Source organism: Sinohyriopsis cumingii, chromosome 14, assembly GCF_028554795.1.
Source record: "Sinohyriopsis cumingii isolate HCF-2022 chromosome 14, ASM2855479v2, whole genome shotgun sequence".
NCBI classification, from domain to species: domain Eukaryota; kingdom Metazoa; phylum Mollusca; class Bivalvia; order Unionida; family Unionidae; genus Sinohyriopsis; species Sinohyriopsis cumingii.
The window spans coordinates 43659907-43682659 of NC_142974.1; the positions used below are offsets into that span (position 1 = coordinate 43659907).

At 36.5% G+C, this 22753-nt stretch overlaps 2 protein-coding genes and 1 long non-coding RNA gene across 3 annotated transcripts; 1 reads left to right on the forward strand and 2 right to left on the reverse strand.

The window, feature by feature from the left end:
- Positions 1-1520: 1520 nt before the first annotated feature.
- On the reverse strand, positions 1521-8335 carry LOC149783656 (uncharacterized). Its single transcript, XM_089931899.1, has 3 exons — positions 7825-8335; positions 6065-7038; positions 1521-2531 (listed from the first exon to the last, which is right to left on the reverse strand). Exons 2-3 carry the CDS (start codon positions 6995-6997, stop codon positions 2487-2489), a joined length of 978 nt encoding a protein of 325 aa, XP_089788025.1. The 5' UTR covers positions 6998-7038; positions 7825-8335; the 3' UTR covers positions 1521-2486.
- A 3236-nt stretch (positions 8336-11571) lies between these two features.
- LOC149783657 (uncharacterized) lies at positions 11572-12324 on the reverse strand. The gene has a single exon (XM_089932884.1). It carries the CDS (start codon positions 12322-12324, stop codon positions 11572-11574), a length of 753 nt encoding a protein of 250 aa, XP_089789010.1.
- Positions 12325-14104: 1780 nt separating this feature from the next.
- Positions 14105-16689, forward strand: LOC149783658 (uncharacterized). The gene is made up of 2 exons (XR_016414050.1): positions 14105-14179; positions 14999-16689. It is a non-coding gene; the product is annotated as an uncharacterized LOC149783658 (long non-coding RNA).
- Positions 16690-22753: the final 6064 nt, after the last annotated feature.

Here is a 22753-nt window from a genome sequence, read left to right on the forward strand (position 1 = left end):
ACTTTATGTGATTCTGATTGGTCCAAATAAGCCCATGAAATTAGTGTGCAGTATTCTCTTTACTGATTGGATGCGATCATGGGGGAAACTTTTTAACCCCGCCTTCTGGAATTTTTTGTTTTCAGTGGACATTTTAGTCTGCCATTTTTCGAATCGACTCGCGAAAGGGAATTGGGGAAAAATGGTCTTTGTTATCTGATAAATAACATATCATGACATGAAAAATGGCTAAAACCACAAGACAAAAACAATAACAAGAAGAAGTAAAACTTCGGGTATTGCTAGTGTGGGGTGGGGGTTAAGAGAGAAAGATATATCTGTAGCAAAGAACCCACCCTATATACAAGCCAAGGCTCGCAAAAGCTGGACATTATTCAATTCGTGTAAAAAATTCAATATTAATTTATTACCCATTTGGGATCCTCTATTCACACAGATGCATGCTAATTTTGAATACGTAAAGGATATCATCTTTTTTTTTTAAAGATGTCGCTTATGTATCTTCCGTTACCATTTTTTCGTGATGATGAAACTTGTACTGTATACATCAGATCAGAGATAAGTACTGGGGATGCATATATCGAAAAAAATATTTGTCTAGCTATTATAAAGATATAAAATCTAATAGGTGTGAACGGAGCGGTATAAAGTGTATAAAAATGTGTTCAAGAAAATTTTGAACAGACAGAACAAAATATTTTTTGCCAACTCGGGTCCAACAATCGACAAAAAAGACTGAATTATGCGAATTATTACTGTGGTGGGACATCATATATAGTCCGGTAGAAAAAGAACATCAGACAGAGATATATGCTGAGAAATATTTTGGATATAGATGCTTCCCAATAAGGTCACTTGCAGACCATATTCCGCCCTTCTTAACTGGACGATGGCCAACCTGGCAACATATATGCGACCATCAAAATTGACCATTTTTAATAAGATACACTGAAGCAAAATCAACGTATAAATTACAAAATACAGCTACTAAAATAATGCCTGGTTTGCGTTCTGTTTATGTATATATGTTTTTACCAGTATCTTGACATTCAATGAATTTATTTCAACTTCCAAACAACATATAAACTCATTGATAAATATGCCAATATGGCTGCTGATGACGTCATTATGCAACACTAGAACGCTTTCAAGGGGAAAAATAAATAACTTTACTGATTTATTATTTTGATTAATGAATATTTTTAAAGAAAGAAATGCATTGGTTTTAACATTACATTGACATAAATTAGTGTGTGTGCGTGTTTTTGTGTGTGTGTGTGTGTGTTATTTTGGGTTTTTAACGTAGCTTTTACCAATTTTTCAGTCATATCGCTACGATGTCTGCAGGCCGAAACAAATATGTTACAGATATCAACAATATGTATGTATGTATGTATGTATGTATGTATGTATGTATGTATGTATGTATGATTAGAACTCTTTTTGTAACATGCTTGCATGCATGTACTGCTTGGGACTCTCATGAGGTTTTACTTGGAAAAAAACAAACAACTAAGAAATAGTCTAAGATTTTTATTTCTTATAATTATAAGTATACCATTGAAACATGGACTGAAACAAAATTTGATAAAATTTCAACCCTCTACAACAGCAAAAGAACTGAAAAGTCGTTGATATTCTTTATGTACTCAACAAAAAAGTCAATTCTACATCTACAATAAATTGTATGAACCAGTTTGCGGAATCAAAAACATTCAGGTTAAGTTTGGTGTAAACAGCTCTCGATCGAATTTTTTTAATTATCTGGTGGAAATAAACCCTGGAAGAATGTGCCGGCAGACTTATTAATATAATTAGCAAGCATCAGAGCCAGTGTACATGTGTCTAAGTTCTGACATATCATTTGGAATTGGATTTGAATAACATTGTATCCCATGATGAATCGAAAATATCAACATCACTGACAGGCAGTAAAAACGAGAGCGAGAGAGAGAGAGAGAGAGAGAGAGACTGTCTATCATGTTCTGAATTTACATCAGAAATTCTTTATTTACAAATATGGAATCGTTTCTAACTTGGTCCTCGTCGCAGTGTTTAGAGTCAGCTCGCAGTTACCTCCCTGTTTTATAATTTACATATTTTCTTTTCCCATTCTTTGCTTTTACATCCATTCGTTAATTCCTTCCTTCCTTTGCGTGCTGATTATTTATTTCCTTGTTTCTTGCTTTTAAGAATGTACTATCATGCATGGAGGTGGAATAAATACAGATATTCCAATTTCACACTCAGTACTTCTTACATAATCATTTCCTATTATATCAGACTGCCGAATTTTTATGTATGCAAAAAACACACACAAAAAAAATGAAAGACGAAGAAACAATACTTTAAAATGTTCAGTGTACTCATAGAAAAGAAATACTAGTAAGACTACGCTTAATAACTTGACAGTATTCCAGGTATATTCCCAAACTGTCTGGATGATATTCACAAAGTTGACTCTCTAAAGGAGCTGGATTATCCGATTATTTGAAGTAATTGTAAAGTATCCAGTACGGCAGCTGGTGTTCCTGAAAAAGAAAAGAAAAATGAATTACAAATGTCAAGGTGAAATAGACATTCAAAGGTCATGTCAAAGTTAAACAAACATGCAATGTCACGTCTACGTTCAACAGACATAGATAATCTCAAATGGGTAACGATTTAATATTGAATTTATTTAACGAGTTGAATAATGTCCAGTTTTTGCGAGCCTTGGCTCGCAAAAGCTGGACATTATTCAACGAGTATCATAAATTTAATATTAAATCATTACCCATTTGAGATTCTTTTTATCACATAGTTTTTATTTCAGTGGAAATTATTTAGATAGAAAGAAGAACGAATATTTTCGTTCATTCTGACAGACAGTGCACCTTTCATTTGTTGTGCATAAAGTATAGTTCCAAGAAAAGTTAAACTAGTAAAAGCAGATTGTAAATTTTTACAAACCATAAATCAAAGAAAAAGCTTCCATCCGAATAAACAGAACATTTTACGACAAAATCATTTGTCAAAACAGAATGATTAATGCGATGTGATGCCACATTGATACGGTAAAAAGTAGGCCTAGGGTTCATGTCACTTGCAGAATTAAACGTTACATTGTTGCGATTTTTATGTGAAATAGTATTACTGGATGCAGAAGTTCCCACATTTACTGCAATGCATTTGTGACCGGATATTTACAGTATTTGACTGGAACAATAGACTGTACAGAAGACGTAAACAAATTTCTTTATGAGTCGGATTTGCATCCCATATACACTGCGTAAAGATGCTGTGGTTGGATAAAGTTCTGTCAGTTAGGAGACCCAAATATGTCGAAATTCTTCTGTGAACAGAGGTGAGTTTATTTGCTTCTGTAAGTTAACATTAAAACCACGCTTGTATAAACGGTGGATTTTATATCTATGTTACAGATATACCGCTCCCTCTCCCCACCCCGCCATCAAATAAGCAATACCCTTAGTTTTGCTTGTTATTGTTGTTCTTGTCTTGTAGTTTTACGCCATATTTCTCATTATGATATTGTTATACATGACATAACAAACCCATGCGGGGGTAACATATCCATATTCAGACAGCGGATGTAATTTTTCCTCAATTTCCTTTCGCGAGTCGAGTTCAAAAATGGTCGCCAAAAATGTTCATTCAAAATAAAACAGTCAAAAAGGCGGGGTTAAAAACGTTTTCCCATGATCCCAGCCAATCAGTAAAGAGGACACTGAACAATAATTGTATGGCCTTATTTGGACCAATCAGAATCACATAAAGTAATATTTTAACGTGTGGTAATATAACAAATATGAAACTGCACATACTATAGAAAAACTATACCTACTATGTGATAAATACATTTTTTTCTCCGTTAACTTTACATTGTCCTAATCGTTCAATATTATCCGATACTGAACTTGCGTGCAAATACACATATTGCATTTACGTGCATAAAGGAACTTCTTTCTATTGTAAACAAACAATGACGCAGACGCAGCACTTTTGATTTGTAAACAAATCATGTACACTCGCGTAAGATGCGCTTTACATTGTTTAAATTTGTTTCTGAATGAACAAAAACAGATGTTTCGTGGACTGCCACATACCAACTGCTTTTGGCACATTCCGCGTTAACTGTGTTGATACAATGTTTCGGATTTAGGCTAGCTACATTATACAACAGAGGCAAGAAAGGATCCTTACAAATAACATACAATTGACAAGTCATATACTGTCTTCTTTAGCTGGTGATAAGAATGGCAAAAAATATACTTACAGTTTTACATCCTGAATTTCCTCAAAATGTACTTTCTTAGTTCTGCAAATCCGAATTACACGAGCCATGTCATAGGTTCTCAATCTTGATTACACATTTCGAAAATTTACTGTAATTTCGATGATAAGTGCAATTACATCCTCCTTACTGCACTCAAAATGAAAAAAGCGTTAAATTCCATAGCGTCTTTTTGATAATTGCAATTGAAAGACTTCATATTTTCTCCACATTATGATTTCAAACATTCAGTGACAGAAACAGAAACACATTTGCAGATGTCAACACGCTTCTCCCTCGCTTCTTCAATCCCATGTGGAATTGTCACATATAAATCCAGTCCATAATCACGAAATTTCGTAGAATCGAAAAAAATACCAAAATCTATTCATTCCAGATCAAATGGAAAAATTGTTGCAATGCGCATTCATTCACAGTATGACTCCAAATTTCAGTTTTAACTAGACACGCCATTTACTTTCGAAAGTTATGACGAGCGCGCGACTAAGTTCAAATTTATCTGGACGGAGTTATGTGCTCAGTAATAATGTTGTTGTGTAATGACGAATATGCGCTTGTGTATTTAGTTTGGAATGCGGCATACATTCAGTTACTTTGTTGCGTGTAGTGTATTTTGTTAACATAATTAAACATTAGGTAGAATAATTTGTTTTAGCATATAATAAAAAGGTTATTGCATTTGTATGGGAAAATGTGAACTCGTTTTGTCGGATGGATATACTTCACTCCCAAGGTCGTGCAATATTTCCATTCGAAAAGCTCGTTCGTATTTTCCCATGCAAACGCAGCAACCTATAGTATGACGTCAAAGTGAAACAGACATACACATGTCACGTCAATTTTAAACAGACATACAGACATGCACAAAATTTAGAGAGACATATAACTAAATATATAAATATTGCTTTGAACTAAATTGCGATAAACTGTCTCTGTTGCTTAGGTAAACAAACTGTGTATTTGAAAATAACAACAACAACAAAACACATATTAAACAATCCTTTAGAAAAGAGCTCATAAACCAGGTTCATTTCGAATAATACACACCCTGCATCATCTGTTTTTTGGTATATACGCAAGGTGGTAAACATCTAAATTGGTGTGTCGATCTTATGTATTTTCGGTATGTTATTATTATTATTATTATTATTATTATAAGTAGATGAATAAATATATTGAGACATCGAACAATGATGACACATATTTTGAAGTTCATGGTATTTATAGACCCCATCATAACCCACGTATTTCCCTCCATACCCTCACAAAGTTTCTAAATCCAGGTTCTATAGAGATGCTCAGAAATTACCCAACATGTTGTATTTCATTTATTGTAAAAAACGGGGTCAAGTAATACAACATAATTCTACACAAAAAATTAATAAATACCTCTTCCTGTATATCTTCAATACAGATTGCATATGATATTTTGGTTGATAAGAACGCTTCCATACGAGTAGTTTACCTACGTAAATGAGATGTGCATTTTATATTTATATGCACCGACCCATCTACACAACATTCATTTGCACTCACACACTAAATTACAGTAACCTATTGATTGCACTTTACATGAACTGCTTTTAACGTATGTGTATAAATCAGGTCCAAATTAGATTATGACCTATTTTATTTGTTCAACTGATTAGTCCTTGCAAACTGTATAAACTTAGATCTGCAGGCGCAAAATGCTACTCAGATCTGGGCTTATGCAATTTTCAGTTGGCTCTGACTTGTACATGAGTACGTACGGTAAAATACCTGACATACCATGTAAATTCTCTCTCCTCCATCTGCTGCTTTATACATCCTGGGATAGGTATCTCGTAATGGATCACGTGCATTACGAACATTCGGATAAGTTTTCCGCAATGGATGCTCATCGATTGGATACTTTTTAATCGACTGTTGTCTCTCCCAATCAAACGCCTCCCTTTTGTAATTCAAGTACTGTATTCTAGTTGGCTCTTCGCCTACCCTACCTTGGTTCTGGACGGTTATAACCTCGTATGGAACTTTGGGCGGAGGCAATGGCGGCGTCTGCATCATTTGGGGATATTCCTGGTGTATTGGAGGGGATGAGGCCATATGCGGACTTGTAAGTGTCGCCCTGGAAACTTGTAGAACTTTATTAGTATTATCGTTTTTTGGATATTCTGTAGACATCATTTGTATCGCGTGGTTATCAGTCATTGTTCCAGCAGACACTAATGTTGGCTTTTTCTGAGGCAAGTCTGCGCTAGCGGGCGCTGGTACTAGTTTTGGACTCCTCAAATTTGAGCGAACATGTTCTGCACTGTCAGATTTTTGTTCCATCACAGGACTTCTCATCATGTTTTCTACCTGACATTCAACGGATCTAGTATTGGCTGGATTTGTTTGAGTTGCTGCCGATGTTAAGGCCATCTGCCCTCTCACCGCGGCATGCACTTCTTTAGGCTTCGTTTGTATAGGCTTTTGTTTCTTGTGTACATTGTTATGTGACTGAATGAAAACATTATCCTGTATTTCAGACTGGTCCTTATGTTTTATGTCTTTCCAATGTCTCATCCCAGCATGGTTCTCTTTTGTGAGCTTGTACAACACGGGATTTACATTGGCATTAGTGTTTGGGTCATTCATTGTATAGCCACAACCATTGGATTCAAGGCGATATTCAGGTCCAATGGGACGAAAATAGCTTTTGAACATCTTGCTGTCCATGACTGATAGGCGATGAGAACTAATTGAAGGTCATTTGATTCCTGAAATCAGACGGATAGTAATTAAGTACCAAGATTAACAAGGTTTACACTGAGAATGGTGTCGTGCCTAGGAATCATGCCACAGGGTACCACTATTGTAAGTTGCAAAACTTTAACACTGGATCTTAACTTTGCCGCCAACGCTATTGTCGCCGCCGGAAACATTATACCGCTTTTAAGTTCTAAACAAATGCTTATCAAAACCAAAATATGAGTTGATGTAAATTCCGCAGCTTCTATGACGTAAAGGCTGCTATAAATAAAATGCTACTTTTCGATGAATTTAGTGTTTTTAAAGATTAGAAGTTATTTATTGTTAATATCATACAGCACAAAGTTTCAATAATTGGGTGAAAGAATATCGGTATGTTCTATTGTATTTTTATTTCCTTTTATAACCGGCTGACTGCGATGCACGCTCAAAGGAAATGAAAAAAATAATTAATACACAAACTGACAAATAATAAAACAACTTATCGAGAGAAATGTGTAAAAATGGGAAAAGGCGCCAGAGAGAAACGTATATGGTTGCCATCAATGTCGTTCATCTATCATTGTTCTCGTCATCATTTTCGTTGTGACAATTGTCATAGGTTTCTTCTTCTTCTTTGTTTTCTTCTTCTTCTTTTGTGATAACTCTTTTCAGGCTAGATAACCTAATTACAATCAAACCCCACTCCTAAAGTAAAGCATTTTTAGCACATTAGATGAATGAAAACATAGTTCTCAGAATTACTTATTATTGTATGAGAGAGAGAGGGAGAGAGAGAGAGAGAGAGAGATTACCGTTTGTGCCTCCAACCAGAGTTCCTAAGTTTCGTACACTCTAGCACCTTTTCAGGTTTCGTGTTCCGAATTCGTGTACCAACTTTCGTCTTGGCATGTTATAGCAAAGTTGGCTTACTGCACACTTATGTCATAGGAAGAACTAATATAATTTCCCGAGCGAAAAGTCTCAAAATTTTATATATAATGCAGCATAGAAAGAAGTCATAATCCATCTCCGAGTTATTGCAAAGGAAACCTAATTTACTTCTTTCTCACGCTTATGCTTACGACCATAGCATACTTTCCATTGCAAATTTTTTCGACCATAGTTCGAATGAATGAGATATGATGGAGACGGCACCACAAACATCGACCTATCCAGCTTGATGCCACGATATAATTAATCCCGAACCAAAGTCAACTGCTTTAGCAGAAAGATTGGACAATCATGTGTAAGCAAAATTGTATTTGAAATTGTTTAAAACTGCGGAGGCGAAATTGAGATGCTAGATAATGCACTTTATAATTCGAAGGTTAATAGTGACGAAAAACAAAATGTGAATGCTATGGTACGGGAATACCTGCAAAGGTAACACAGCGTACATGTAAATCCTTAACTCATGAATAATACCTAAGTCCCCAAGGTGTAGCTTATAAATAAATAAATATAAATACAACAAAAAACTGTGTATGGATATTATTCAGCGACTAACTTCAGCACGTACATTATACAAAAAAGAATATAAGTAGCACACATCAGTGCATAGATACATACTTTCTTTGCTCCTGTCCTTTTTCATGAATTAGATTACTATTTATTTATGAGTGTAGCTCTTAAATTAAATGAAGTTATACATTCAGGTACATTTTAATTTATTCATTTATTGAACTTATTTTTCAGCTGAATACATACATACATGCATGCATACATAAATACATACATGCATGCATACACACATACATAGATACATACATACGTACGTACGTACATATATACATACATACATACATACATACATACATACATACATACATACATACATACATACATACATACATTTAAAGCATTATCAGAGTAATTGACAAAAGGTAATAGAAAGTATCGAAATTTGCGGATTGAACTAATAACAATGTAATTTTTAATTTGCACGTTGTAGTTTTCGGGGTGGGTGGGTCGAAATTTAGCGCATCGATGGCACAATGACTAGTGAAACCTGGGATGTGACAGATTTCGAATGGTCTGTGTCGGCAGTGGTGCAGTTTACTAAAGTCCTTTTGGGTGCAGTTTGAAGCCCCTTACTCTGTTACTTAGTTTTGTAAAGAAGTTTTGGAAGTCTTTTGATCCTTGTTCTGCGCTCGTTCTGACGTGCGTGCGCCTTCGCGATTTAAAATAGCAACTTCAAACATTTTAGTATGATTGCAAGTGAATTCAGTATGTGAACAGGAGCAGGACTAGAGATGGAGATGGCTAGAAGAAGGCGACGGACAACAAATACCAAAATATGGAAGCATTTTGCAATGCTTCGTGGTTTAATTTGTTTTTAATTTGTTATTTTAATATTCCTTTAAGTGTTTAAAGTACAACATAAATATGAACAATTTGTGCTGTATGATAATAACAATAAATAACTTCTATTCGTTAAAAACACTAAATTCATCGAAAAGTAGCATTTTATTTATAGCAGCTTTTAAGTCACAGAAGCTGTGTTACTAGTACATTTGATCAAGTAGTCATTAACTCCCTTTGGCCTTGACGTTTCCCCTTTGAGACGACTGCGTTGTCATGGTTTTTTCATCGTTTCTAACGTGGCACATCTAAAACATTATCAACGATTTACCACTGAAAGCAAAGATGTATTCATGATCATAAGGCATATATTTCGGAATTAACAGCTGTTAAAATTAATCTTTGTGACATTGACCTTTCAACTTGTGACCTTATATTTCAATAAATATTACATATACTAAGGAAAAGCTGTTCTTCCTTTTGCCGACGTAGCCTTGCCTGATGACTCTTCGTAATTGGCAACAGTAGATACTCTATCACCCAAAACCCTTGAACTATTGTCCACCCATCTAACATTTAAATAAGTGTCTAGTGTGATCTTGGCCCATAGACTTCTAGGTATTTGCCCACATGGAAGAGTTTTTTTCCTGGATGAAGTTGCGGGCAAAATATGATGGTTATACACGAATAAATGGATATATTAGACTTAAAACCATACGAGAAATCAAATACAATACTTCAAACAAAACTTACACCAGCCTACGACTTATAGACTGATATTATGATCGCCGTGTCAGGCTTTTATGATGATTGTCGTAGGCGACTAAGAAATTGAACGGTATATGGAAAAAGCCACAAAAGAAAGCAATACCCCAAAAACAACCTTCCCCATAAAATAAAACAAACCAAAAACAATCAAAACAGCAGCAACATCCTGTCATCTACTATTGATTCAAATAATGGCTCGCCCAGATTGAGCCCACATGTCAGTCACAAGTTTATAGGTATCACTATTAATGCCTCGCTGACCACTGGTATCGCTGGTGCAAGTATTACGTAATTATAACTATTATGAAAGCCTTGTTACATGGCTTTGCACAACATCGCCGACACCGTCATTATTTTAACTATATGTTAGAATTCAAACATATATTCACATAAACATGTACATGGTCATATAATACATACTACAACTATGGCGTGGTTATCATATGCTATACGTACAACGGGGCACAAGCTAAGATCACTTAATCATCAAAGGCTGGAAAGAAAATGATGGACAAATATAAACAATCATTATAACAACTTATTGTAAAATTAACAATCTCTTTCTTATTTTAAACGTTTCGAGACCAAATTAATCTCGTGATTTATTTCTTTTATTACGAGAAGTTAACAGTTTAATGGACAAGAATCGTTCATTCCAGATGTATATTTGGTTAAGATTAGATTTAAGTCAGTGTATACTGGGTACATTAAAAGGAAATTATATTCCTCTTCAGTACCATGGTTGTCACATAGCACAAGATACCTTTAACTTCTATGGATTCTATTGTCTCCATTTCTTCCAGTTTTAATTCTCAAACATGTTTAGTGTGTTTGGTTACGTAAAGAATTTTAAATAGTCTTTAACACCGAAGTCAGTTTAGAAATGGTTACATAGAGATGGTTTGTGTGGATTTTTTAATTTATTAGTCTAGTACGATAGGAAAACACACGTAACTCTTTGTTTAAAATTTAAATAAGTTTGGAGCAATTTACAGACTCGGCAAACATCCACACTTCATCATGCCCAAAAGTGTTTAAAGTATATTTTAGTGTGTGTTGTTCGTCCGTCGAATCGACGAGGACCACTATAGTCATCCGAGGGTTGGAGGGGCAGGTTCTGTTCTGTGCGTACGCAGGTGGCTGATGAGGCCAGTCCTTGCGCGGAATGTTCGTTTGCAATAGGGACAAGGTATGAATGGAACAGGAGGGTCGATGGTACACGCTTTTCTGGCTTGCCTCTTCAGCTCTGCAGCTGCTGCCCTGCTAGATTCGCACAACTTGGAGCCTTTGTTCACAGAGGAACGCCAAGTAACTCGATCGCTTACTGTTTGCTCCCAGGAACCAGGGTTTATGTTGAACGCTTTCAATGGAGCTTTCAGATTGTCTTTCAAGCGTTTCTTCTGACCTCCGTGGGATTGCTGTTCTTTCTGTAGCTCGCCATAGAAGAATCTCTTAGGCAGCAGGTGGTCTGGCATGCGTACAACATGTCCCTAACAGCGTAGCTGGGACTGCATCAGGATGGTGTATATGCTGTGTAGACCTGCTTGGGCGAGTACGTCAGTGTCTGGAACCTTGTCCTGCCACTTATTGTTGAGGATTTTTCTGAGACTTGTGGTGTGAAAGTGGTTCAGTCTCATGGCGTGGCGTTGGTACACCATCCACGTTTCGCATGCGTGAAGTAGTGTGGGGAGCACAACTGCCCTGTAGACCTTTAGTTTGGTCTGGATGCTGATGCCTCTTCTATTCCAGGCATTGGCGTGCAGTCTGATGAAATTTGAGCTGGCTCTGGCAATGCGGAGGTTCACTTCGCCGTCAATAGTGACGCTATGTGACAGTGTGCTGCCAAGGTAGGTGACTTTAGTCTTCTTGGTACTGATGGTGAGACCGAAGCTTGTGCAGGAGCAGGAGAACTTGTCAACGCTGCGTTGCAGATCGGCTTCTGGTCCAGCGTTGAATACGCAGTCATCAGAAACAAAGAATTTCCTGCTGGTGTCTGTCATAATCTTGGTTTTTGCTTGAAGCCTCCTGGAGTTGAATAGTTTTCCATCTGTACGGTACCTGATGCTGACTCCAACATCTCCGTCTCTGAAAGCATTAGTCATCATGCCGGAGAACAATAGACTGAACAGTGTCGGTGCTAGACCACAACCATGCTTGACGCCATTAGTTATTGGGAATGGCTCACAAGTCTCTCCATTGTCCCGGACTCGTGCCTGCATGACGTCGTGGAAATGCTGCACCATGGATATAAATTTTCTCGAGCATCCGTACTTAGCCATTACCTTCCACGTGCCTTCTCTGTTGACAGTATCAAATGCCTTGGTCAAGTCGACGTAGATGAAGAATAGGTCAACGTTTTGCTCTTGACATTTCTCTTGTAGCTGCTTCGCAGCAAACACTATGTCGATGGTCCCACGTTCTTTTCGGAATCCACACTGGCTTTCTTGCAGGAGTCCCTGGTCAAGGTGCTTAGTGAGGCGGTTCAGTAGGATTCTGGCGAGTATCTTTCCTGCGATTGAGAGCAAGGATATACCCAGGTAGTTTTCGCAGTCCTGGCATTCCCTTTGCACTTACACAGGTGGATTATGGCAGTGTCTTTGAATTCCTGGGAGATCGTCTCTTGCTGCCACATCAGTAAAAACAGTTGGTGGAGCCTTTCTATTAGGGCTGTGCCCCCTTCCTTGCAGACTTCAGCTGGGATGATATCTGAACCAGGGGCTTTGCCACCAGAGACCAGACGTATCGATTTCTGTGTCTCAAGCAAGTTTAGCAGGATTCTTCCATGTCCATCGTATACATCGACGTCAGACGTTGACATTTGTACATTTTTACATTTAACAAATATTTCAAAAACGTTTGTTTTACACGTTTAATGTTGTCAACCTCATGAAAACCCCATAGCTCTAATGCATAATTCAAAACTGGGACAACACCTCTCTCTCTGTATATATATATATTTTGTAAAGACCAAACCTTAAGTTTTATCAAGCTTTTTATTTTGATTTCATTTATTACAACAAACATTCAAATTATCCATAAACGTTTTAAATCCTTGATGGTTTCTGAAAATATAGCTAAATCGTCAGCAAACAGTAACGAAAATAAAGACCACTCAACTAACTAGATAAAAATATCTTCCCTAGACTGTAATGATGTTTACATATTGTCTTTAAATAACAAAATAGTATCTATGATAAAACTTCGCTTTTTATCAAACCTACTCCATAATGAAAAATGGCACAACGTGGCTGTCAGTGTGAAATATATGATTTAGTTACACTGTATATTAAAAAAAGAAACATTTAACATTTTCATGTTTACACTTTGTCTGAAACATTAAACCACAAACCATTCCTGTAAAGTTTGTAAACATTATCAAGGGTCTTAAAAATCAACAAAAACTGAGTCAAACGTTTAAATATTTATTAATCAATGTAAAACAAATGTTTTTGCTAGTATAAAAAAGTACTGAGTGTACGAAATTTATTTAGCTGTGGAATACCAGGTGTACCCACTGCAGAGATGCCTAACACCGTGTATGTCCACAATACAGATACCTAGCACCTTGTTTGTCCAATATACAGATATCCAACACCGTGTGTGTCAACTAAATAGATGTCAGACACTGCCTGTTGCCCACTGTGGAGATCCAACCCCACCTTAAAATTATATGAAAACGAACGTAATAGAAGAATGAGGAGGAGAGTTGAAAGGCACGTTAGCACAATACTGGCTATCTGGTGCTGGTTTAAAGCACGGATCCAACATTTTAAATGTAAAACATTAAAGTAGTGCTTTATTGCTTTTTTGGGCGATGAAACCGTGAGCGTGGGTATGTGTGATTTCGTCGTATAGTTTACATCTGTGCAAGTCATCAATGTGCTTAGTACAATCCATTCATTTGTTCAATGCTCATCCACCCACAACGAGTAATGTATTGGCCCGGGGCGTGCTGTTTATATTAAATTTAAACATTTGAATGGCACGATAATATTTATAGCTCTAAGTTAGAGATCGATATTTAATTTCGCTTACATCTATTCGAGGGTGACTGAGGTTACCTATTCACACAATGTCAAAAGGGCCATGGTTTCTAAGGTACATCTTTCTCTCTCTCTCTACACACACACACACACACACACACACACACACACACACGTGTAAATATGCGCAAACGAGCACAAACAAAAACACTGTGTACATACACCTAACAGCTTAACAATTAGAATCCGAGTTAGTCAAAAGACATTTGTATCCATAACTGTAGCATTAAAGGTTACATCTCAGTTTCTGGTAGATGAAAACATTTGGTTTATTCTTTCTTTATCAACATCCTTGTGTTACACAACAGTTTATGGGTTCGATCCCCGGCCGAGTCATACCAAAGACTTACAAAAATGGTACTAACAGCTGCCTCGCTTGGTGCTCAGTATTAAGAGGTTAGTGTTAGGACTGGTCGACCTGGTGTAAGGATAATGTGACTGGGTGGGACATCATGCTACATGTCTGCGGCATGATGCCCTAGTGTTAGACATCACTATAAACTGCCACACTGCACACACACACACACACACACACACACACACACACAACAGTTTATCCGTTTTATAATTATTTGAGTAATACTATAAAAAATAAATAAAGTGAAGTCAACTTTATATTACTTACTATGGCATGAAGCTTCTCCTTTAGCAAAATTAAGCTCTATTTCATGAATGTATTTTATCACTGAAATAAGTATGGAGGAAACCATCTCTTCAAATGAGCTTACATCTATTTCTTATTAGTTATTTCATAGAATGCTGTAGAAATACAATTATGGATATAATGTATAGGCAACTCATTTACGTCTTGTAAATTGGAAAGCTATCACCCACATTCATTTTTATTTCTTATTTCTCTCCTTTTTGTTTTCAGTTTTCTTGTGATTATAAAATGGACTCAACATTTAACATTGCGATAAAGATAAGTATCTTCAGTTTATATAAATTTTGCCACAAGGTTTGAAAGGAGCACACAATATATCGAAAGCGAAGAACCGGACGTAGTTTTGTGTTGTGTATTCTACGTTCTGAGGTGACTAAAACGTTTGCTATATCACGTGGCTCTTAAGGAAAATATGGACTATTTAATGCAAAAGACGGCATTGAATGCAGACTACTTAGCACAACAACAAAGCAAAATGTGGAGTTTATAAAACGATGTCAAAAGTTAGTGTACAGTGGTCCATTTGAAAGGAAAACGTGGATTATGTAACACGAAGACTGAATAAACTGTGAACTATAGCACAAAAGTAAAAATAAGGTGGACTTTTTAATACGAAGGCAAAGTTAAACGTGGAGCATTTAACACAAAAGCAAGTTAAACATGGAGAAAATTAACACGAAGACAAATTAATGCGTGAGCTATTTAATGCGAACGCAAAGTAAAACGTGGACTATTTAAAAGTGAAAGCAAAATTAAACGTGGATGATTTAATGCGAATGAACAGTACTCATTGATCATTTACGATGAGGTCAAAAGACATACCATTCCAATTTCGGCTAGGTCCAGATATACAGGTTAAAGAGTATAAATACAAACCTTATAATTCTTATAAGCCCTACAACACATACCACGAATACAAGAAGGTACATCTATACGAACGTGTACGAGAAAGTAATCTAAAGACAAAGAACGGACCAGAATATCCTATCCGGGAATATAAATGGACAGATAAAAAGCCGTTATACACTGGAGTTTATGGTGATAGGTGGAGGAAGAAACAGCGTAAAGAGAGCAAAGACATCGGTTCTAAAAAAGAAAAAGTGAAGAAACCCATTCCCGCTAAGGTTCAGAGGAATCGACAAGTTCCTAAGCAACCAGTACCACTACCACCAATTGCAGCGCAACCTTCACGAACAGTACAAGCACCAAACATACAGCAGTTCCCGCTGGATAAATTTGATCAATCAACTCATAAAAATGGAGTAGTCCATGTGCATGATGCTGTTGGAACAGGAGGTGATCCAGAGAACCCTTATTTTCCACGAGCAGCAGGGAATAGAGCTTTGCTTTTATCTGCAAGAGCGAAGTCTGCATTTTTGGAAGAAATACAATCGAAGGTGTTGTACACCCCTACCTCTTCCCATATTTCTCCTCGCTATCAAATGACGATCTGCACGTGTAGAAACTGCCAATTGGAGAAATACTTGCAAAGCTGCACTATTTAATTCTTTGATTTAAAGAGTGACTAAATATATGCACTCTTGAAAAATAAGTTAGGCAGATGGTTATTTAAATGACAAATTTCGAGAGCTGTATACAGGGCTGAGAAGGCGGGTGTGTATGGGTATATCCCCGGGGCCCGGGGCCGTAAGAGGGCCCGGACCGAACAACGCTTTTTAGTTTTATAAAAGAAAACGTTTGTTTGAACAAGAAATAGAGGCCCGGGTGTTTCTTACCCCAGGGTCCGTGATCGCTCTCTTCGGCCTTGGCTGTATATGTGTACAAGATTGAACTCTTAAATTACAGTATGTAATTGATGCTTGTAAATGGTTATACGAAGCTAGTGACTTTCAGTAATGTGGTATAGGAACAATTCGTTTATTAAAAATCTTTCTTCCGTCTTCAACTTTTGAGAAATATTTTACTCGAGTTTAAATAATTTTGATGACACATTCATACATTTTTATATTAAATTTCTAACACTACAGTCTTTCACTGTGGTTGTTATATTCTGGTGTGCACATCAAGGAGGAAATTTATATAACGTGATTTCATCATTTCTCTTGCTAATAGGTTTAACTTATTCTCAAGGAGTCATATTGGTCAAGACCGAGTTGTCTGAATACTAATGTCCTTTACCGCTCCAGTGGCCTAGTGGTTAGAGCGTCCGCTTCTGATGCGGAAGGTCGTGGGTTCGATCCACGGCCGAGTCATACCAAAGACTTAAAAAAATGGTACTAACAGCTGCCTCGCTGGGCGTTCAGCATTAAGAGGTTAGTGTTAGGACTGGTCGGCCTGGTGTCAGGATAATGTGACTGGGTGGGACATCATGCTACATGTCTGCGGCATGATGCCCCAGTGCTAGACATCACTATAAACTGCCACACTGCAGACATCGTAGCGGTATGACTGAAAAATTGTTAAAGCTACGTTAAAAATCCAAATCACATCACATCACTAATGTCCTTTTAATGCTCGATGTGTCCAGCATTCTTGAAATTTAATGTTGCTGTGATAGTAAACAAGAACATCATCGTCATTATCATCGTCGTCATTGACGACAAACAAAGAAACAAACAAGCAGCAAACCTGAATAACCGTCATATGAATCAAACAGAGCTGTTCAAAATTTTCCAGTGTCTAGAGAGGGTAATCTTTCTACGTCTGTCTTAGGCCATTTCGAATCGAAGCCAAAGGAACATACGTGGTTTCTTTTCAAACGGGGATTTAAATTCGTTCAAGCGTGTAGCATATCATTATACTGGCAAATATGAAAAGCGTCGTACCTATGTGGCTTTAAATGGGCGTTGCTCCAGTGAATAAAACGATAAGTTCATGTACAAACTTAATATAGTTCTGCTTCATCTGGAAAGTGGTGAAAATCAGTGGTGGTTCTACCATTAGGCTAGGGGTTTAAGTTTAATCTGATGTGGATTTGAGATATACTTCTTGTTTGTTGATACTGCGCGACTTAATACCATTCAGATTAGGATGCATTTTAATTTATTTTAATCAGGTTGTGTTGTTGCGTTATTAAATTTAAACTTAATTTAACTGTGTAGTAAATTTTGTATGGAACATATTGGCTACTTATTTCCTTTGCTTTGCCACCGAAGTCCAATAATCTATTCATAACTAATAACCAGTTTCACATGGATTTCTTTTGCTATCCATCTGTTTGTCCGTATGTATGTATGTATGGAACTATTGGGGGGGGGGCGGGTCAGCAGAGTGGTTGGTCTTGCAGACTTCAAAACATAATAACCTTCGGCGAAATATTTAAATGAGCGTGAGTTTATTTATCTATAAAGATGTGGTTCTTTAGTTTGTTAATCTCTACTTTTAAGCGTGAAATGTGTGGTCTTGACAAGCTTGCTGTCAACTTTAGTTACAGTCACTGCACCCTAATTTTGATTGCCACTTAATATCGGTGTGTAATCAGCTCCCATCTATTCCTGATTTCTCCATCCTTTTTAAGCGTGATTCTGATTGTGGGGAGAGTTAAAATCGCTACTCAAGCAATTTTATTACTAAAATTAACAACGTTTTTTTCCTAGACACCCGTTCTTCGCTCGTACAGTTTAACATTTATACGATACTTTATTGATGACACTGAATATTGAATAAACTCTGGTCATCCAAGTTCAGCCACGGACAATTTTTATAATCGTGCGGACATTTTTTAAAATATAAACGTTAATACTTGAGGCCTGCGTTTTGTTGTTTGTAGTTCGTGTTTTGGCATTTTTTTATGTCAACGCCTGATTGATTACATGAATGTCTTAACATCATAAGATCTTTTCATCCTCTGTGTGTGTGTGTGTGTGTGTGTGTGTGTGTGTGTGAGAGAGAGAGAGAGAGAGAGTATTGAAGTACCAGACAAATTAGAATAAATAAAATCGGTCTAAATATGGAATTACAAGTTCAAATAACATATATAAGGGCAGATATATTTCATTTGCTTTCAGTTTAAGTCCTTTCAAGGTTATTAAAGACTCTAAATTGTAATTTTATTAGATTTATATGACCGAGTTCACGGTCTTTTGAATGTGATTAGCAGGGAGTAGGTGTATTAATAAATAACAAAGGAAACACAGACCAGTGGATGGACTCGATGCTATTAATGACATCAATGAATATTCAAATAATCAAATATTATCGAAGGAATATTCGAGTAGGAACTTTTGGTATTCTTTTCAGTTCTGGTGTGTGATAACAAGATTTAGCATTTAATTGTGCATGGAAGTCGACAAAACAGTTCCTCACACTGCTGGTCTCGTACGTTTTAATAACGCCGGTTTATTGTTGCTGTCTTGCCTGTAATATTTGATGTCTTGCAAAAAGTCGACCATATTTTGCATTTTCTTTCACACTTTATCAACTTAAAGATTACTTTCTTTCACAGTTTTGATTGTGTAGAATATTATTATTTTGCTAGCTGATACAACTGCAATTTTATGTATTACTTTGTGCAGCCTATCATGTAAAGTGTATACAAATTAACACTTAACTGATGCAAATTGTCAAATCTTATTCGTATAATTAACCTCTGAAAATACCTCATGCAATCAATATTTCAGAGATGCATCATTCGTTGATTTTTGTGTGCGCTCTGCCTGCCGTATATCTTAGTTTACTAGCACTCAGGTCAATGCACACTGAAGAAACGTCCCCAATTAGTTTTGTCTTATATACACGAAAGTAGTACGTGACTTGTTTGAAAAATATGAGCTGTTCTCGTGTAATCCTGCATAGAGATACAAGATGGGAATACACAAAACTGTCTGCTTTAATCAGGCTAACTGGTTTTGCATGTGAATACGTGAACATCAGTAATAAAAATACTACATTGGTCTAGGGATTCGATAGTATTTTTGTTTTTAAAGTATGCCAGTGATCCAGAAATGTTGTCGTGTAGGGATATAAGATAAGGAATATGCAAAACTTGACAGTTTGGTTTCACAATGTTAAATATGGTAGAGTGGTCTCGTTCTATCATATACTATCCTACTAAAAGAAATAAGTGTAAAACTTTGGTTTCATATTCATCTGCGATGGTATAGGTTTAAATGAGTCCATCCTCTCTGTCCTTTATTAAAATTAGTCTTGGAATTATGATCAGTTCATTTTGTAGTCACAGTCCACCTTGGAAGAATTTATTATTATTATTACTGTTCGTGTTGTTACTTTCATATTATCGTTGCAGTTGTCATTTTTGCAGATTTTGTTGTTGCTGTTGTTACTAATTACGTTTTATGTGTTGCTGTTATTATTGTACCTCGGTGTCGTCCACATTTTCTGGTCAATTTCAAAATCATTGTTGTTCTCTTCAGTCACTTAATCGATTATACTTACCTGACATTTTATGCCCAAGTGTATTTGGTAAATGTTTATTTCACACTCGCTGTAACATTGATTGCGACAGATAAGATAATTATTTATATATTTAGCATCTCTTACACAAAAGTGACCTTCATATGCATTCAAGATAGTTTGTGCAGTAAAGGATATAAGACAAGCTGAATCACTAGCTGAATTTAACATACTAAGATCATTAGTCTTTTCCACAATCAACAAATTAAATCAAAATGATTGGTTGATTTATTCACGTGCGTATTATGTGTTGTATCCTCTACTAGTGCTATTGAAATCGTACTATTACAATGAATGAACATGAATAAATGCTATAATAGTTGTACAGAAAAACTACTAAACGAGGTGGAAAGAAGGAACACCAGATACTAACCATGTAAAGATTGCTCATATAGGAAATAGCTTCAGTGGGGGAGATCGAAAGTGTATTTCTACGTGTTGGAAGAATTTGGTGATAAAACATTTAACGTTGTTGTTGCTGTTGTGGGGTTTAACGCCATTTTTCAGCACAAGATAGGCTATACATGGCGGCCAGTATTAATGGTGGAAGAAGAACCCGGTTAAACCCCTGAAAGAACCACCGATCCACGAGAAGCTACTGGCACGCTTTCTCACATACCCACCTAGGCCGAACCCGAGACTCGAACCCAGAGGTGAGATGGCAGTGATCCGTAACGGTGAGCGCTTTAGACCACTCGGTCAGTCGGGGCCCCTTTTAAGCTTTGTAAAACTAATACAGTTACAAGTTTATAATGGCATGTTAAGACAGGAAAATGTATGATACATTCAAAACAGAATGGAAAAAAATGATCGCATAGAAAACGAAAGAAATATAATGCCGATTTAAATCAGCTGAAACAAATAATGAAGCCCTTTACAGAAAGAACACATGTTATAGTCTAAGCTCTTACTGGTTGAAGTAAATGACTACTAGATCAAATTCAACAATCTTTATTGTGAATGTAGTGGGAGTGAAAAAATAACAATGAAATATTGTAAACAGTGTAATTGATGGCGCAAAGAAAAATTCAAGAGTTTTGGAAACGTAATATAACTATTTAATCAATTCAGAGAAAAGCAACAATATCGGTATCATGAGATAACACGTAAGATGTTCTGCACTATTGCGGAAAGTTGCAGATTTACAGGTTGTAATGGATGACCAAAGCATCGATATAAGCAACATCAGTTTTAATAGCAGGATGGTCAAGACACGAAGAAGGAATAAATTACAAATAGCACAATTCGTACTGTGGTTATGTACTAATGTCTAAAAAGACAATTCGCATAGTAATCGTGTACCTAGTGCCGCAAAGACTATCCGAACGGCGACAGACACGAATGCACGATAAGGAGTCCTAATGGTCTGCCACCATTAGATTCTCAATGCGCATCAGTTTTCGAAATAGTGGACTTAGCCATCAGTGCATGTTTGACCGTTTTTGCTTATTATATTATACATATTGAATATCGTGGCGGATGCAGTAGATAATGGTTGTATGAATAGTCAGTCTCAAGTGAGGAGCCAATCGGTCGAACGAATTAGTGTTGACCGCGTCATAAATATTTACCATTAATCTACAAGGCGACAAATATAATTAAAAAAATGAAAGATAATGTTTTCAGGGAATTCAGACTATATTTTTTCGGACATATGAGGTAATGATTTCAGCTTATCGAAAAGGTTTTGTGGGATTAACACCATTGTACCGCACATGATAGGCTATACATGACGTCCAATATAACTGGTGGAGGAAAAACCCTGGGAAAAACACGAAAAGAACTTCCGACACTAGAAGCTTTCTCAGATATCCACGCGGATAAAGTGACATGTCAGTGATCAGGAAAACCGAGTGCCTGAGACCAATCAGCCACCCGGGGCCCCCTTATCAAGGGAGATAAAACTGCATCCTTGATAAAATATATTATATGTTGTTTTTCCGGTAATCAGGGTTGTTGTTGTTGGTGATGAATAATACAGTGATCATGAGGATGAACACAGTGGTGTCATTTATAATCATTTTTTGATGTGAAAAAGAAAATGGCACTCACATTTCTAATTTAAAATTTAGCCTTACAACTTTTTCTGCCATGGGCACATCAAAATTCTTCCTTAAAAATTTCAGATAGTTTTCTGTTGTTTATCTTTTAACGTGAACCATGAAATAACAAAAGTTTCACTCCAGCGTGTCAATGACTACAACTAGGACTATCAGTAGTGTTAAAAATAAACTAGCGGTACAGCGACACACTTGCCTTAAATGATTAAAGGTGCCTAATAATATTCAACGATTTTAAAACTGACAACACTTTGAAAGCTGTTGTGCATAATCATGTTGATTAGAAGATAAGTTTAATAGTTAATAATGCGATCAACACCTCCATCAGAATGGAAGTTTTGTTTCCATCGATAGCAGCTTTGAAGACAACCATTACTATTGTCTACTTAGACGAAGAAAGTTGTAACCACAAAAACAATAAATTCAGAGTGTCCTGGATTTTACCGAGTTAGGTTTATCTAGTCCTATTTTGTCTGGTTTCTCCACTTCTTCTCTCACCCCCAAATACCAATAGCTTCCAGTGGATCGGTGG

Bases quoted from the DNA above. Each gene is read 5' to 3' on its own strand.
- LOC149783656 (XM_089931899.1), bottom strand. From the start codon at position 6,997: ATGGACAGCAAGATGTTCAAAAGCTATTTTCGTCCCATTGGACCTGAA. The intron at 2,532-6,064 runs GTATGTCAGGTA...TTTCTTTTTCAG, and splicing joins GAGGAGAGAGAATTTACATG to GAACACCAGCTGCCGTACTG.
- LOC149783657 (XM_089932884.1), bottom strand. From the start codon at position 12,324: ATGGTGCAGCATTTCCACGACGTCATGCAGGCACGAGTCCGGGACAAT.